At 46.4% G+C, this 14,386-nt stretch overlaps 1 protein-coding gene across 1 annotated transcript in view; it reads right to left on the bottom strand.

Annotated features, from left to right (window-relative positions):
* The window catches only part of FHDC1 (FH2 domain containing 1), a 43,205-nt gene that overhangs the window by 10,166 nt on the left and 18,653 nt on the right, over positions 1-14,386 (bottom strand). The window contains exons 5-9 of the mRNA XM_018061609.1: positions 8,901-8,986; positions 8,712-8,812; positions 3,792-3,862; positions 3,582-3,689; positions 1,773-1,843 (exon numbers count right to left, since the gene is read on the bottom strand). Coding sequence (XP_017917098.1) covers positions 1,773-1,843; positions 3,582-3,689; positions 3,792-3,862; positions 8,712-8,812; positions 8,901-8,986 — 437 coding nt within the window. The remainder of the gene's footprint in view (positions 1-1,772; positions 1,844-3,581; positions 3,690-3,791; positions 3,863-8,711; positions 8,813-8,900; positions 8,987-14,386) is intronic.

Here is a 14,386-nt window from a genome sequence, read left to right as displayed (position 1 = left end):
AGCATCCAGCAGGACTCACATACTTATACTTTCCTCTGGCCACGAAAATGCAAATACAAAAGCCCCAACCCATGAAATGCAAGGTGGCGGCACATGCTGATAACCAGGACGTTACCGAGGACGCAGAGACCCTGCACAGACTGCACGTTGCCTGCCACAAGCAACCAGAGTCAGCCCTCTGGGTCTTGGAGAGAATGGACACACAGCTAAGAGTTCTGCAGAGAAACGGAGGGATTGCTGGCAAGGCTTTTGTTATAAGCGTCACACCGAGATTAACAGAGCATGACTGATGTTCATGTCACCTGGTAAAGTGAACAGGGGAAGCCTGAGTCCAGGAGGAACTCAGTTAGCACATTCACAGACCAAGGCGCTTTCCAGCTCCACTGTCAATTCTAGCTTTTCTTTGCACAGGAGTGGTCCGCCTTTGCTGGCACCCACCTATGTCCTATTCATACTTCACTTCCCAGTTCAAAGAACCCTTAGTAAGTTTTTCTTAAGACAGTTTCTAGCTAACCTTCCCCATCTAACTCTGACCAGAAATGGGACCCCTATTTCTATGTGTGTCTCTTAGAAACATTTCTGTGCTGGAAGGAGGAAAAAATATTTCCACGCAAATTTCTTTTAGTAATTCAAAAGTGCAAACAGTTTACATCTTAGCAGATGCCCATTCTGTAGGAGGAATGCTCCGGTGATCTGTAAATATGAACTATATCAACTGTTCACGCTTAGGACTGATCCTCTCACTTTGGGAAAGACGTCATCGACGGTTAGATGTTCTCAGGCAGTAACCCTGAGATGTGGGCCAGTGGTGGGCGGGGCTTGAGAAGCTCTGGTGAGTGTTTATGCATCTGGTTCACAGCTGTCCCAACTGGATAGAGTCCCTCAGATAACAAGCAGATGACATGCGCTGGGCTGATACGTGAGGTGGCTGCTGCTGCCTGCTCACGGGACACAGCTGTGGCTGTGGGTATCGTTCCCCAGCTCCGTAATCAACAGTGCCACTGGGAACTTGAGGTCGGACATGGCAGCAGTATTTATACCACGGAAATCAGCAGTAGCTACAAATCAGGACCTTTTACCTTAAAAAGCTGGCTATGGGACATTACCACCATTTAACATTTACATGCTTGGGTATGCACTGTAAATTTAAAAGCACAGGACTCAGAATGGATACAAAGATTATAGCTCCATTAAAATACACATCTATATGGGGATCAGAAGCAAAGAGCAGTGATGTAAATAGAGCGTTATGTTTGTTAGATACTTTCTCTGTAAAGTTGAGTGACTAATTTAAAACAAGATCCTTTCACAGCCCTTGATATGGTTCCAACTTCTTTTAATGCAATAGAAAGTAAACGTACCATGTTAGATTCTAAAGGAATCAGTGAGGTAGGGCCCTGAGAGCTTGACTGATGTATACCAGCTCCAAGTACTGTGTTCTTTGAGCCCTGTCTTTTGGGTGTGGAGGTATTTGAAGTTCTTAATCCATATACATACATTTTTACACTGATGATATTCATTAGAATAAACTGCAATAGGGGTTTTTTTAGATTAAAAATAAAGATTAATTTTTCAAAACCCCCATAATTCCAAAGGTGCACACACACCTCTATAACCAAATGAAAGAAAGGTCTGAAGTTCAACTAGACAAAACTTTTGAAAGTTCAAACCTGAATCCAGAAGTTGTATAATATTCATCAGTTTTTATAAGAAGGTAGTTAAGGAAAAAAACAACCAACCACGTTTGTCTCACCGTATTCTTTCTTGCTTACCTGGCAGCCTCCTGAACATGAAGCAATTTTTCAGAAAAATTTAGAAGCACAACATCTTTCTTTTGGGCTTCCTGGAACAAAAACAGAATTTTCTCTCACTCTATGGGACAAAACTGGAATTTTATCCACTACATGGAGAAATTCTTCTCAGGGCTTAAAGGAACCCTAAAATCACTGTCCCCCTTTAAGGCTTGATATAGTCAAAGTAAATCCCAGAGACACAAACTCAGTCTGACATTCTCAGTAAGACTGGGCAGAAATCTCCCACTTTCAAGAAACATTTAACTTCCCGGAGCAACTGATCCTGACATGAAACACAACACATGCGTGTGAAAACTCAGTGGAAGGAGGAGGCGGCTTCGCAGGACCCACCGCTCCTAAAAGAATCCAATCTATCCTGCTGAGAACCACCACACCTATGAGGACGCCTCTGTGTGACCCAGCTAGCAGCAGCTGTTAGACCAGTCTGCAAACTGAGCTTAATTAGACAGCGCAAGGCCATGGAGGAGTTTGGACCCTTCCCCTGTTCAGAGGGCACAAGGAAGGCAAGTATGAAGGGGGCAATTTGCAACTCAGGAAACCTCCCCACAAGGAGCAGGAACCAAGTCACACAGAGCACCTGGATATGGGGATCTAACAGGGCTGAGGAACACATTTTCTGGTCTTAATGTCCGGAAAATGGACTCTTCAGTTAGTACTAAGTGCAACGTGCCCTCTGTCTTCTGAAGAATATAGTAATAATAGGGTGTATTATTTATGGGGTGCTTACTATATTCAGAACACTGAGTTAATCACACTCTGGAATTATCTTCCTCCGCCTTCTCAATTACCTAGTTTTGAGGTTATCACTCCCTGCCCCTCATCATTAGATGAAGAAATTGAGGAACTTAAGGCTTCCATAACTTGTCTGAGGAAGTACAGCTAATAAAGGACAGGTCAAAAATCTCCCTTTTGTCCTGTTCAGAAGCTCACATTTAAGCCTGCAACACAGCCTTCCTCCCCGGGTAAGCTATGTCTACATGATTGCTGTCAACAACAAGGAGATTCAGCAGGAAAAACGAGCCCGCACAATTCCTTATTTGAGATAATTCAACAAAGAGGAAGCTGTCCTTGGCTATCTCTGGCTTTGTGACTAGTTATCTGGGGGTCACACAGACCCAGTCCATGTGTGCAAGTGGTGGACAGGGTTCAGACCCCAGACTCTGCGTGGGTGGCAAGGCTCCCTCACCCCCAGTTCACAAAGAAAACGAAGTGATCCATCCTCTCATTGCTCTGACCCCTCACTCTTTACACACAACTGGTCAAACTCCAGTCAACTCAACACTAGGAAGAAGTGTTTCAACACCCAGGCCTCTGCTCTCTATCCCACGGCATTCCTCGGATTCTCAACTCTCTCAAACGCTGAACGCCAGCTTCCACCAAGAGGCACCCCTATTTCCTTCTCTCTCCACTCCAACCCATCCCCCGCAGTGCCTCATTCTCCTAGAAAAAACATCCCTGGTCATGCCATGATGATGTGTACAAACCACTGCTGGCTCACCAGTGCTAATGCGTGAAATCCAGACTCCCCAGCTGTGGGTGTGAATCCTTCATCACCTGGCTTCACCAACCTCTGTGCCCAGTCCTGACCCCTCACCTCCCTCCAGCCCTGTAATTCCAGGTGCAGCTCAACTCAGGAATCTGCACACAGAGCCTTCCTGGCATCTACCATGCCCTTTTCTGACTGTTTGATGCCTCCTCACACCTCTGAAAAACTTCGCTGCCTCCAGCGGGGGTGCACGAACACTCTTATCAGTCACTTCCACATACCTGTGCAACAAAGTGCAGGAGATTCATCCCAGGTTTGTTTGCTTTTGTGTCTGCCAATTTGAGCAAAGAAGACAGTTTAAATCCTACCGCATTGCCAGCATACCCTCCCTAAAGAAGACAAATCAAAAGAAAAAAAATATATACACACTTTTAGACAGACAATTAAAGTTGAAAATGCAACATTAAAAAATTTTTTTGAACTTTACTTACTGCGTTCATGATATTCCCTGCTTGTAGCACCAAGTGTAATATGGAATGTAATTCCTCACACGACATCAGCTCTGCCAGAGAGAACACACCACGGTGCCTTAGAGAAGCCTGCAGCTCAAACACGCGTAAGACAGCTACCACACCCAAATTTAAGTGTGTCTGAAGCAAACTCTGACCCTAAACTATGTTAAAGACTGAAACAAGCAAAGCAGCGTGGTATATCTAATGTACCACCGGCTACTGGTGGTGCCCAGCCTCGTGTTAAACTGGGAATCAGATATGTATGACACTTCAGTGTCCCATATACTTCAATGATGAAAATTTTCAAGGAGCAGAAAATACAAAAATCTTAGGAAAAGCAGCACACTGTATTATAGGAATAATCTCCTCAACAGTTATTTCTTTGTTTTCTCCTTTATATCCTTTGAGATTGTGTTTATGGACTATGAAAATGAATAGTAAGCAGCATTTTGCTTAGCTGATGAGCTGTGAGGAGATACAAAATAAACAGGCTGGCATGATATGTAAATAACTTGCAAAGCTCCAACTCTCAGAGGCAGGTACCCAGAGAATCTTTCCACTGTATTCAAAACGAAACGTTTTATTTGGATTGGCTTAAAGGTTTCAAAAGGAACTCAAACACTGACATATTGGTAAATCAGTTCTTTAAGCATAAATCTTCTGTATTATCCACCAAGACAAATAAACAATATTAAAATTTGTTAATGTATTTGAAAAGATGAAGAGATAATTTAATTATTAAAATTATAGTAGATATAGGTAATAAAATGTCATCTATGATATTGGTAATGTTCTCCATTATGTCTGGTATTACTTTCAAAAAGTAACACATGGATCACTGCCTATAATGTGTTATCTAAGGCAGCCAGGTTTTAAAGGGTAACCAGATAAAAAACATTTCCACGGTGCCCACAAATTTGCATTGCTTAGTATGAAAACACATTCTTCCATCTCTATTTGAACAGAGGAAACAATCCGTTCAGGGAGGGAGGTGGGAGGGGGGTTCATGTTTGGGAACGCATGTAAGAATTAAAGATTTAAAAAACAAAAACAAAAACAAAAAAAAACAAAGCTGCTGCTTTAGCCTTAGTATAGGAAGAAATTTTAAAAGGGCTCCATATTGAAAGAAGAAAATGCCCTTAATTCTTAGCCTCTTCTCTAAATGAAGAAAAGATAATGAGCTGAAGGAAATACGACTTAATGTCCACACAAGTCAGAGTCACTAAGCAGGCAAAACAAATAGGAATGAGCAGTGGACCACAGCAACTAGAGATCTAGAAAGTGACCAGGAGGAAATGAGGTCAGGGACCCCAGCGGACAAAGGGAAGCAGTAGTCCAGGGAGTGCCGGAGACTCTGCCCCAGAGACGGAAGCAGGCAGCTGCAGCCAGCATTCTCCCCGGCCTGCCTGCAGGAGAGCAAGTCCCCACTCTGTGGAGGAGGCTCTCCACGGCGGCAAGCGCAACTCAGCACGCTGTCCAAAGGACCAGGAACGGCCGCTCGCTCCTTTCAGACGGGAGCGTCTGGGGGGGCCCTGGGGTGCGGGAGACTCCGCTGGGGAGGGGTCAGGAGGCAAGGAGGCCCGCTTCCCAGAGAGCAGGGCGCAGGGGCAGAGCCGCCCACAGAGGCCGGAGCGTGGGGGGCACGGGCGGGCGGGGCCCAGGCTGTGAGCACACGCCACCACACACACACATGACGCACACCACGTGTGCACCGTGTACACAGGATACACACACCACACAGAGAACACGCAATATACACGCACGCTACACACACACCACACACACTACACACATGACACACCATACGTGCAGTGTACACAGGATACACACACCACACAGAGAACACACAACATACATGTACACTACACACACCACACACACTAAACACACACATGACACACACCATGCATGCACAGTGTACACAGGATACACACACCACACAGGGAACACACGATATACACGTACACTACACACACCACACACACTACACACACACACAACCACACAGAGAACATGCAACATACACATACACTATGCACACACCACACACACTAAACACACACACGACACACACGTGTGCACAGTGTACGCAGGATACACACACCACACAGAGAACACACAACAGACACGTACACTACACACACACCACACACACTAAACACACACAACATACAGCACACACACAACCACACAGAGAACACGCAACATACACATACACTATGCACACACCACACACACTAAACACACACATGACACACACCACACGTGCACAGTGTACACAGGATACACACACCACACAGAGAACATGCAACAGACACGTACACTACACACACACCACACACACTAAACACACCACATGACACACACCACGCATGTACAGTGTACACAGGATACACACATCACATGGAGAACACGCAACAGACACGTACGCTACACACATCCAACACACACGACACACCACGCGTGCACAGTGTACACAGGATACACACACCACACAGAGAACACGCAACAGACATGCTGCACACACCCCCCACACACTACACACCATGCGTGTATAGTGTACACAGGATACACACACCACACAGAGAACATGCGATATACACGTACGCCACACACCACACACACTACATACACATGACACACACCACGCGTGTACAGTGTACACAGGACACACACACCACACAGAGAACACACAACAGACACGCTACACACACACCCCACACACTAAACACACACATGACACACACCACGCATGCAGTGTACACAGGACACACACACCACACAATACGCTATACACACACCACACACACAACATACAGCACACACACAACCACACAGAGAACACACAACATACACAAACACTACGCACACACCACACACACTAAACACACACATGACGCACACCACGCGTGCAGTGTACACAGAATACACACACCACACAGAGAACACGCAAATACATGTACGCTGCACACACACCACACACACTACACACACGACACACACCACGCGTGCACATTGTACACAGGATACACACACCACACAGAATACACTATACACACACCACACACACACAACATACAGCACACACACAACCACACAGAGAACACACAACAGACACGTATGCTATACATACACCACATGCACTAAACACACACAACATACAGCACACACACAACCACACAGAGAACACACAACATACATACACTAAGCACACAGCACACACACTACACACACGACACACACCATGCGTGCACAGTGTACACAGGATACACACACCACACGGAGAACACACAACATACACATACGCTACGCACACACACCACACACTAAACACACACCACATGACACCACACATGCACAGTGTACACAGGATACACACACACCACACGGAGAACACACAACAGACACATATGCTACACACATACACACACTAAACGCACCACATGACACACACCACGTATGCACAGTGTACACAGGATACACACACACCACACAGAGAACACACAACAGACACATACGCTACACACACACACCAACATACAGCACACACACAACCACACACAACACCCACAAAACATGCCACACACACACCCCCCACACAGAGAACATGCAACAGACACACTACACACACACCCCACACACTAAACACACACATGACAGTGTACACAGGACACACACATCACACGGAGAACACACAACAGACACATACGCTATACACACACACCACACACTAAACACACACAACATATAGCACACACACAACCACACACCACCCACAAAACATATGCCACACACACACCCCACACAGAGAACATGCAACAGACACACTACACACACACCCCACACACTAAGCACACACATGACACACACCACACATGCACAGTGTACACAGGACACACACATCACACGGAGAACACACAACAGACACATACGCTATGCACACACACCACACACTAAACACACACAACATATAGCACACACACAACCACACACCACCCACAAAACATATGCCACACACACACCCCACACAGAGAACATGCAACAGACACACTACACACACCCCCACACACTAAGCACACACATGACACACACCACACATGCACAGTGTACACAGGACACACACATCACACGGAGAACACACAACAGACACATACGCTATGCACACACCACACACACCACATGACACACACCACACATGCACTGTGTACACAGGACACACACACACCACACGGAGAACACACAACATACACATACGCTACGCACACACCGCACACACTAAACACACCACACACAACATAGAGCACACACACACCACCCACGAAACATGCACCACACACACACACACACGTTCAGAAAGCTAGTCTAGGTGAGGAACAAGAGCACGCTGCGAGCAACAGGCTCATTCCTGAACTTGAGAGACGAGCTCCCCTGGCGGCTCCGACGGTAGAGTCTGCCTGCAGCGCAGGAGACCTGGGCTCGATCCCTGGGCCCAGAAGACCCCCGGGGGAAGGGAATGGCCGCCCACTCCAGTACTCTTGCCTGGAGAATCCCATGGACAGAGGAGCCTGGCGGGCTATACAGCCCGTGGGGTCGCTAAAGAGGTGGAGACGACTGAGCAGCTAACATGTTCCCTTTCTGAGATGAAATAACTTTCTTTTATTGGAGGATAATATGCTAATTAATTGATTGACTGGTCAATTAATTAAATTAATTAATGGGGGGAGTAAATGGAGCTAAACCTTAAATACCATCCTTGGTAACATGTCATTTCCCTTTTTAGAGTGTATCAGAAATGGAACTTCCCATATCTACAACTTTTCATTTGAACAGTTTCTAAAAAATAGGCTGCTACCAAAATTAATAAAAACAAATTACCCAAAGCATCACGCATTTACTCACCTTTTGTAGCGTTCCTTAGAATCGTCATATCTGTGTATAGAGAAGAACAAGAAGGCAAAAATTCCTTCTTTAGCACCATGGCTTCAATCCGCAGAGAATAACTGAAAAACAAGAAGCAGAGCTGTAGCGTGTGATGCTTGTTGACCTGAGAACTGTGAGCTGCCAAAAGCAGAGATGGGTGGTCCTTACTTTGGCACCTGGATTAAGCAATGCAGAAAGGAGTCTGCCAGGGACAGCTTGGCCACGTCTCCACTGAATGCCTTTAGTTTCTTTATCTGAAAGACAAATGGAAAAGGGGGTGGGGGTCAAGGAAAAAGGACCAATGATTGAAATACAGCATTATTTTAAATTCCACCTTAGAATTCCTTCCAGAAAATAAGGATTTCAGAGCTAAGTTCAAATTAGTAAACATGTAGACCTAAGGAAAGACAAAAGAAAGTCATCGACTAGTTTGTTGTTTCAAAGAAACCCAAACAAGCAACTTAGGGAGAGGAGAGCTGCGTCACTCATGTGGGTATGAACAGTCCCACACAAACCGGAGAGCCGGAGCCACTGGAGTGAGTCCTCAGGGGTTACTAAGGGAGCCAGACAGAGGGTCAGGCCCAGGATGGAGATGCTGAGTAAGTCATAAGCTGGAGGGGAGAACCCCGTCTGGAAAAAGAAAGAAGAGACTCGATATATACAGTCACTCTAGCAGAGCCTAAGTGACAAATGAAATGTCTCATTATTTTGAGTATTTCGGATATAAGATACTTAGATGGGGGGCAGGGGGGCTAACACAGATCTTCCTTCTGAGATCAAGCTCCCCTTCACATTCAGCACCTTTATAGGAAGGGACCACTGGATGTGGAGGTGAGCATGTACTGGCTTTCCAGCAGGAAGCTAGAGAGGAAAATGTCTTAAACAATTGAAAGATGTCAAGATCTTCCCCTCTGAAAAAGGGTCAGGTAAGGATCAGTAGAATCCCACTTCTATAAATTAAGGCAAGAAGCCTCTATGCCCTGGCCCTCCAGGCACATGCTACAAACAAGAACAAGATGAGCCAGGCATCGACACGAGGTGAGGGAATCACAGTATCTCTTGCATCTGCTGCTCATTATTTCCTAAAATGTCCACAGTGAACATGTACTAGTCCTGTAAAAAGTTAAACTAAACTAGAAGTTATTAAATGCACACATATTCCTTCAACTGTGGTAAAGGAAAAAAAAGCTTTCTGACACAGGAATATAACGGCTAGCAAGTAGGGATGCAGGCACAGAAAGTTCTCAAACTGTGCCTTCCCCACACAGAACACAGGACCAACCCCAAACACACTCCTGTCCACTGGACTGGAGTTTCCCAACACAAACACTTCACGGTCAGTAGCACCTTAAGACTGCTAGAGTTCTGTAATAACCTATATGGGAAAAGAGTCTGAAAAAGAATAGATGTGTGTACACGTATAACTGAATCACTTTGCTGTACACTGGAAACTAACACACCAATCAACTCTACTCTAATTAAAAGCAAATAAACAAAAAGACGTAGAGTAAAGCTGATAATCTATCCTTGCAGCTAACTGTTCCCAGTAAGCACTTAACACTTTATAAAGCTTTCTCTTTCCTATCCCCTGAATTATGCTAGGTGCCCATAATAAAAACCTAATTTTCAAACCTCTTGAAAAATAGGAATTAACCGTTCAAAAACAGGGAGGAGGGAGTATTTGCGAAGATCCCCAAACTGAAACATCTGCATCAATTTTTTTTCTGAAATACAAACTGTGACAGAGCAGACACACACCCCAGACTCCCCAGCATTAAGTCCAGGCCTTCAGACTGCGTTTTCTTCCTGGTGGGCAAAAACCAGCCATTTATAGCACTGCATTATTTCCGCTACCTGTAGAGCGAATTTTCTGTTTTCAGCCTTACTAAGTTTAAGGAGAGATGGAACTTCTGCATTACTTAAACCCAAACTAGTGCCTAGTTTCTGAACTGAAAAAGCCACAGGATGAATTCTGATCCCTCTTGAGCTAGAGTCTAACGATTTACCATATATGGGCAGGGGCAGAGCGGGGTTGTCTGTGTCTTTTACAAGACCACATATGTAGCATGGGCCAAACTTCTGAGAATCATAGCACGGCTTCCTGTCTGAAGCACAGGAACAGGTCATGCGAAGTACACTTGGTAGATATTTCTGTTAAACATGTGCTGAACGGTAAATGAACAATGATTAATTGCCTTCTCTTATATAATGAGTGAAAAATGTTTATGGAGTTTAAGAAAATAGTGATACTAAAGATAGTATTTGGTTTAAATGCCATGTATACAGCTCTTAATTCCATTTCAAAATGAGATTTATGTTCATTAAGAGGGATTACTGTGCCTTCACAGTGAGGGAGGTAAAAAAGAGAGGTGGACAAACCCTGTAATTATTGTGTATTCTCATCACCATCAAAAAGCATTTATCAAACGTTGTTAGGCATCATTTTCTTGGCTGAGCCGAGGGACTCTCATTATGACCCGGCTGTGCCCGGTTTCTGCCCTGACAACAAACAGCCTGCTCCTTAAGACTCATGCATTCCACAGAGCAGGCCTCCTCCATCCGGCTAAGCCCACTCACATGGCCGTGAAGCAGCAGGGTTTCCCACCAACAGAAGACCCCAGGGCTTCCTCCTCTCCCAGGAGCAGAGTGAACAAACAAGGTAAGAATGAGGTGATAGAAACATTAGGAGGGGCAAGTCAGCTTGCTGCTGCAGACAGCAGTGCCACCTCCAGCCCCGAGTCCCTGATGCTGAGCCTGCAGAAGGGCGCTGGCACCCACAGAGGGCACGGCTCCTTGTCAAGACCCCTCTCGGGGCCCAGGCGGGGAACATGCTTTCATTTCTGGGTCTACCATCTCCCTCTTCCCTGGGAGCTCAGTTGGTAAAGAGTCCACCTGCAATGCAGGATACCCAGGTTGGACCCCTGGGTCAGGAAGATCCCCTGGAGAAGGGAATGGCAACCCACTCCAGTCTTGCCTGGTAAGTGCCATGGATAGAGGAGCCTGGCAGGCTTGCCAGGAATTGGACACGACTTAGCAATTAAATCACCACCATCTCCCTCTACAAGTTTTAAACACGAGTCTGAGGCAAGACGAACAAAATGTGCCAGATAAAAAGCTTTGTGGTAAAGGGCAGAAAACACCAGGAAATGAACCCAGGTGAGCTGGTGGCCAAGCTGGTCCCGTTCACCAGCTCAGCTGCTGCTGATGGTGTCACCGTGCTGACACACTGGTGCCTCGGTTCCCTGTGAGAGCGGAGGTGACGCAGGCCTGGGGGGCTGGCCTGGAGCAGGCAGGGGGTGGGGAACCCTTGTCCTTCCTTCCTCAGAGGGAGGTGTCGAGGGTGGCCCAGGGGTCAGATGAGTCAGGCCAAGCCCCCCGCCCTCCGGGGCCCATCAGTTCTATGGCACCGGATGGGGTCTCGTCTGTTACCTGAGGAAGAGCTTACACTGTCACCGTGTGGATCAAATGAAAAAAACACACCCAGCCCCCACAGGGATGATTTACCGACTTTCTGTGTGCCAGAGCCGGGCTGAGCACTCGCTCCCTGTGGCCCTGGCTTGTGCCAGGAACTCGGGGCACGCAGTCAGTGCACGGCCCCTCCCTGTGCCTGAAACGAGCACGGGACGTACCCCTCGGGCTGAGCAAGGCGCAGTTGTGCACCCGCTGATACACTGGTTAGCGTGTTTCTGCCGCATTCCTCAGCCTCTTTCCCTGGGCCCTGCCTCCTCCTTGGCCTCTTCTCCAGCCTCTGCCCCACACCAGGGCTCTAGGGTCGCCCCTGTCACGTGGGGGTCCGGGGCGGCCAGAGCCGCCCAGCACTCATGGCAAAGCCAGCCTGTCCCTGCAGGGCAGCGGTCGGGAGGTGGCTCCTGCCCAGGGAGGCACACAGCCCCCAGGGAGGGGCTGAAGGAGGGCTGCCAGGCAGGCTTGGGGATTGTCAGGGTGTTCCTGCTGCAGGAAGCTCAGCTCCCGGAGGAGGGTGTGCCCCGTCAAAGGCCAGGAGGCGGGAATGTAAACGAGCAGAGTGTGACCGAACTTGTCAAATATACAGACCGAGGGGGGCCCTGCAGGGGAAGGGGACGGCAGGTCCCGGGGCTGGCAAGGCCCTGCAGGACCCCAAGGCCTCAGCGGGACCCTGTCTCGTCTCTGGGGTCAGCCGATCATCTGCAGCTGAGAGTGCCTGGGGATCCTCAGGGCAGCGCTGGGGTGGGTTTTGGTCACCTCGTCCTTAACCGCCTCTTCCCTCTGAATTATTCCCACATACAAAAAAACAGGATTCTTGAAAACGAGAGGTTGGACAGCTAAGTTGCTTCTTTGGAAGATCCCTAAGTTTTCCACAGACTTTGCATTCAAAGATTTTTCAAACGTAATTTTCAATTGCCTCTGATTTTTAAATTAGGAAGGAAGATAATAAGGAAACCATATCTAACCTCCTCCCTCTTCAGTGGCATAAAGCTGGCAGCCTCCCCTCATGCTTAACTCCCACTGAGTTGGAAATTCAGAGCTCTGTTAGGAAGGTACCGGAGCCGGGCTCAGGAGCAGGCATGAGAAAAGCAGGAATAAAGATTTCTAGAGCAACCAAATCTTAAAAACTCAATTCATTAAAACTACCCATCCTAATAAAAGATACTGAGTACACCTGAAACACAATACCGTAAATCAATATAGTTCAATTACAAAAAAAGATTTTGGAATGCCTTTCTTTCCACCTCTCTTCATAATGCCTTTTGGATTAAGGAGTGTTCAGTAGGTAGGATCCAGGGTGAACTGTGATCTGATGTACTTTACCCTCAACTCTGTAGGACCCTTTCCTAACAGTAACAAATGCTGTTAACTAATCCTGGCTTTGGAAAATGACAATTAACCTGCAAACAGAAACCTGAGGTGAAGAGAGCAGCTCAGAATACCTGAAGACCCAGTCGCCCACCAAGACCCTCAGCCTGGCACTGTGAAGTCAGCACGGTAACGAAAAGAAAAAAGCATAAATACATTGTTTTTGGTTATTAATGGCGCTAAAATCAAGTTCCGTAAATTATGTCTGGGAAAAGGAGAGAGCCTGGGGAGGGAGGAACCAGCAGCATATGTAAGAGCGTAACTTACACTTTTTGTATTGTTCAAATAGCACGTATTTATTTAGCCTTTTAATGAATTTTTTTTCCAGGGGTCACTTATTCAGAAATAGTGTCACACTTTTGGAAGGTTTTACAAAACTGTCTTTCTCTCTTTTTTATCCTATCAAGCTCCTAATCATGCAAAGATTCAGTTAACTCAGCCCCTGCAAAGTCAGTAACTTTATTTACACTGTGCCACTATATTGTCACCATAGCCATCTCCATCTTCAGTCAATTAAAATATACAATATCCATTAACAATTTACCTACCTCTTAGTTTTTAAAGCATTTTTATTCAAAAGTGGCCAATCTTTCCTTTTTAAAAAAAAAAAAAATGCATTATCAAACAACCCCAGGTACACCCTAGGCAAAGATCACCTTAGCTGACAGAAAAGGGAACTAACATTTATTGAGCTCCCCTGTGCCAAGTACCGCATTAGATTCATAACGAGGGCTTAATCATCTCAACAATTCAATGAGGTAAGCCTCATCATCCTTATTTTACAGGTGAGGAAACTAAAGTTCACAGGACTTAAGAAACTT

The sequence above is a fragment of the Capra hircus genome, chromosome 17, assembly GCF_001704415.2.
Source record: "Capra hircus breed San Clemente chromosome 17, ASM170441v1, whole genome shotgun sequence".
NCBI lineage: Eukaryota > Metazoa > Chordata > Mammalia > Artiodactyla > Bovidae > Capra > Capra hircus.
Note: the sequence above shows the minus strand (reverse complement) of the source record. Positions and strands in the feature narration are given on the sequence as shown.